The 2,790-nt window shown below is 37.0% G+C and overlaps 1 protein-coding gene across 1 annotated transcript; it reads right to left on the bottom strand.

Moving 5' to 3' along the window:
* Window positions 1–528: 528 nt before the first annotated feature.
* On the bottom strand, window positions 529–1,488 carry MC2R (melanocortin 2 receptor). The gene has a single exon (XM_074146590.1). It carries the CDS (start codon window positions 1,486–1,488, stop codon window positions 529–531), a length of 960 nt encoding a protein of 319 aa, XP_074002691.1.
* Between the last annotated feature and the right edge of the window lie 1,302 nt (window positions 1,489–2,790).

A 2,790-nucleotide genomic window follows, 5' to 3' on the forward strand; every position in this document is an offset into this window, starting at 1 on the left:
AGAACAGGCATGAATTCACTTTTCCAACAAAATCCAATTACATGCCCATATTTTCCACTTTATCATAGACTTTTACATAAATGTGCAGTTTAGGAACAAATGTTCATTTCATTGTGATTTGAGCAACGGAATTTTTAAGTAGTGTGCACCTTAAATTGAGATTACTGGTACAAAATGAGTTGGCATAAACTCGTCTCTGGGGTAATGGAATACTTGCTGCAGAAGATTTATATTTGAATTTTAATGAAATGTCAAAAATTAGTTAAGATACAAATATATTTTTACTTGCATGAAAATTGTCAGCAGAATTAACTTAATCAGTAATATTTCTGGAGGTCTGGTTAGCAAAGACTTGTGTTCATACTTAGTTTTTATGCATTCTTTGGGTAGCCCTCTGAAAACCACTGGCAGTATCCTACAAGCATAGTATTACTTTGAGCATAGTTCTTAGCATTTTTAACTATGCAAACTGATGTTGCACAGCACCCCATAAGTGTGCTTCTATGATCTTCATTTTCCATGAAGTGTTTACCAGTTCCAGTTTGACCTGGCACAGCAGAACATCTTCTTAAATGTACTCCGTAATTCTGGGCTTCGGAATGCAAAAATCATAGGGTCGATGATCGCATTGCACATTATGAGCGTCCCGTTCACATGGAAAATGGACATGTAGCAGGCACAGTAAGGGTTATGTGGGCAAAACCTTGCTAAAAGGATGTGAAGAACAAAGGGGGCCCAACAGCAAAGGAAAACTCCAAGGAAAATAGTCAATGTAATGGCTCCTTTCATGTTAGTTCTCTGATGGACTGTGCTGGTTGGCAATGAGGCAATCTTTTTAGCATGAGATCGAGCCAAGAGGAACATATGGACATAGAGGCACAGTATAAAAAACATCATTAAAGGGAACAGGATGGTGAAGGGAATGACTGTTGCTGCTTCATAGGAGAAGAGGGCAATGGCAATGCTACTGCCAGCGCAGAATGTCCAAATGATTGCCAAGATAACCAAGGCCCTTCTTACTGTCATAATGTTATGGTATCGTAAAGCGTAGAAGATGGTGATGTATCTGTCTGCTGCAATAGCTAACAAGCTGAAAATCGACCCCAGTAAAGACAGAATGAACATGGAATCCATGGCATCATCCAGCTTTTTCTCAAAATCCCCACGACGTGTCAGGTACCCTATTTTGCATAAGATGATAAAGATGTTCTCCAGAGTTTTGTACAAACTACCTAACATGTCTGAAATGGCTAAACTGCAAATGAAGAAGTACATGGGCAAGTGCAAATTCTTATTTCTAACGACAGCAATAAGGACAAGCAGATTTTCCAGTATTCCAGCAGCAGCAACAGTGAAAAAAACTTCCTCTGGCACCACGACCTGGGTGCAGTCAGTGACATTTAACGAGAAACCACTTATATTTTCAAGGGAAGGAATGCTTGTCTGCCCTGGGTGTTTGATTAGGTTGGAAGGTCTCTCAGTGCTCATTTCTTCTGATCGTGGAAAGATTCTGGATTGTTGTTTCTCAGGCTTAGCTTTACTCTGAAGCTGATCTATCAGTCAGATCATTCTTCTTTTGATGAAGGTTTTCTCTTACATCTGGAGCAATTCTAAGACTTAGCTGAAATGTTTTGAATTTCTCCTACAATAAAACATGTAGAAACACAAACATCAAGAAGAAATTTACTACACAGATATGGCAAAAATAGACATTTGAAATATCACCTTTTGCAATGGAATGAACATACATCATTATCAGAGAGAGGCAAAGTTTGTTTGGATAAAATAAGAGCTCCTCCAGGCTTCACTGAACATTAGAAAAAAACAAAGTATAATTTTTCTTCTAGCTTCAAAGCAGTTTTTAAAAATATATGTAGTTTTCTTTACCAATGAGCATTTACTGAAACTGATCTGACAGACTTCAAGTGTTTGGCAATCTTTACTGGCCCAGCTGTTTGCTTTGAGAAAGTCTGGCATTTCTCTCAAGATTTGCAATATTATTAGACACAAATGAGACCAATGCCAAGATAAACTGTTGTCCAGGACAGTAACGTGTTTACCACCACACTGTTGATGGTGAAATAAGATACCCTCAACTTACATGTGAACATTTGTAAATATGGGTATTTTTCTGATGCATGTTAGATACTAGTGAGAGGCTTCCTTTTCATGACAACGTCTATTGATTTGATGAACATATTTCTAATGCAAATTAAGATCCAAAGCATAATCTTCTCTTGGCTGCATTTTACAGCTATCTGAAAGATCAAATGTTTATTTCAGCATCAAGACGATGTTTTTCTTTCTCCATAATGATCTTGATCTAAACTACATTAAAGCACATAGGAATCTTTCCAAAGGATTAGGCTTTTTAGGCTTTTCATTAATGTATAAATGGATGTGATATTAATTTAGCTTGAATGTTACCCATAAACAATAATACCGACTTTTCCTTGTAGTTTTTATAGCCCCATTTGTGAAACAGATGAACTTGCTATTTGGAACGTCCCATTTTTTTAAAGAAGTGTTATATTCTCCCTCTGTTTTTAAATTCAAACCAGCTTTTAATTATTTGGTACTTTCATAACAGTAAGTCTTGAAATTCCTTTGGCCATTTGTTTATAGTCAGGGCTGCTGAATGCCATTACTGTTTCAAAGGGAGAAGTAAAATGTTTTAATTACTTTGTATACAAACAATGGCCTCTGCAAGTGTCAGTGTGTATCTGTAAGCAGGACAGCTGAACTGCTGCTTGAATATGATTAGCCTTAATGCAGATGAATGTGTCTGGA

The sequence above is a fragment of the Numenius arquata genome, chromosome 4, assembly GCF_964106895.1.
Source record: "Numenius arquata chromosome 4, bNumArq3.hap1.1, whole genome shotgun sequence".
NCBI classification, from domain to species: Eukaryota; Metazoa; Chordata; class Aves; order Charadriiformes; family Scolopacidae; genus Numenius; species Numenius arquata.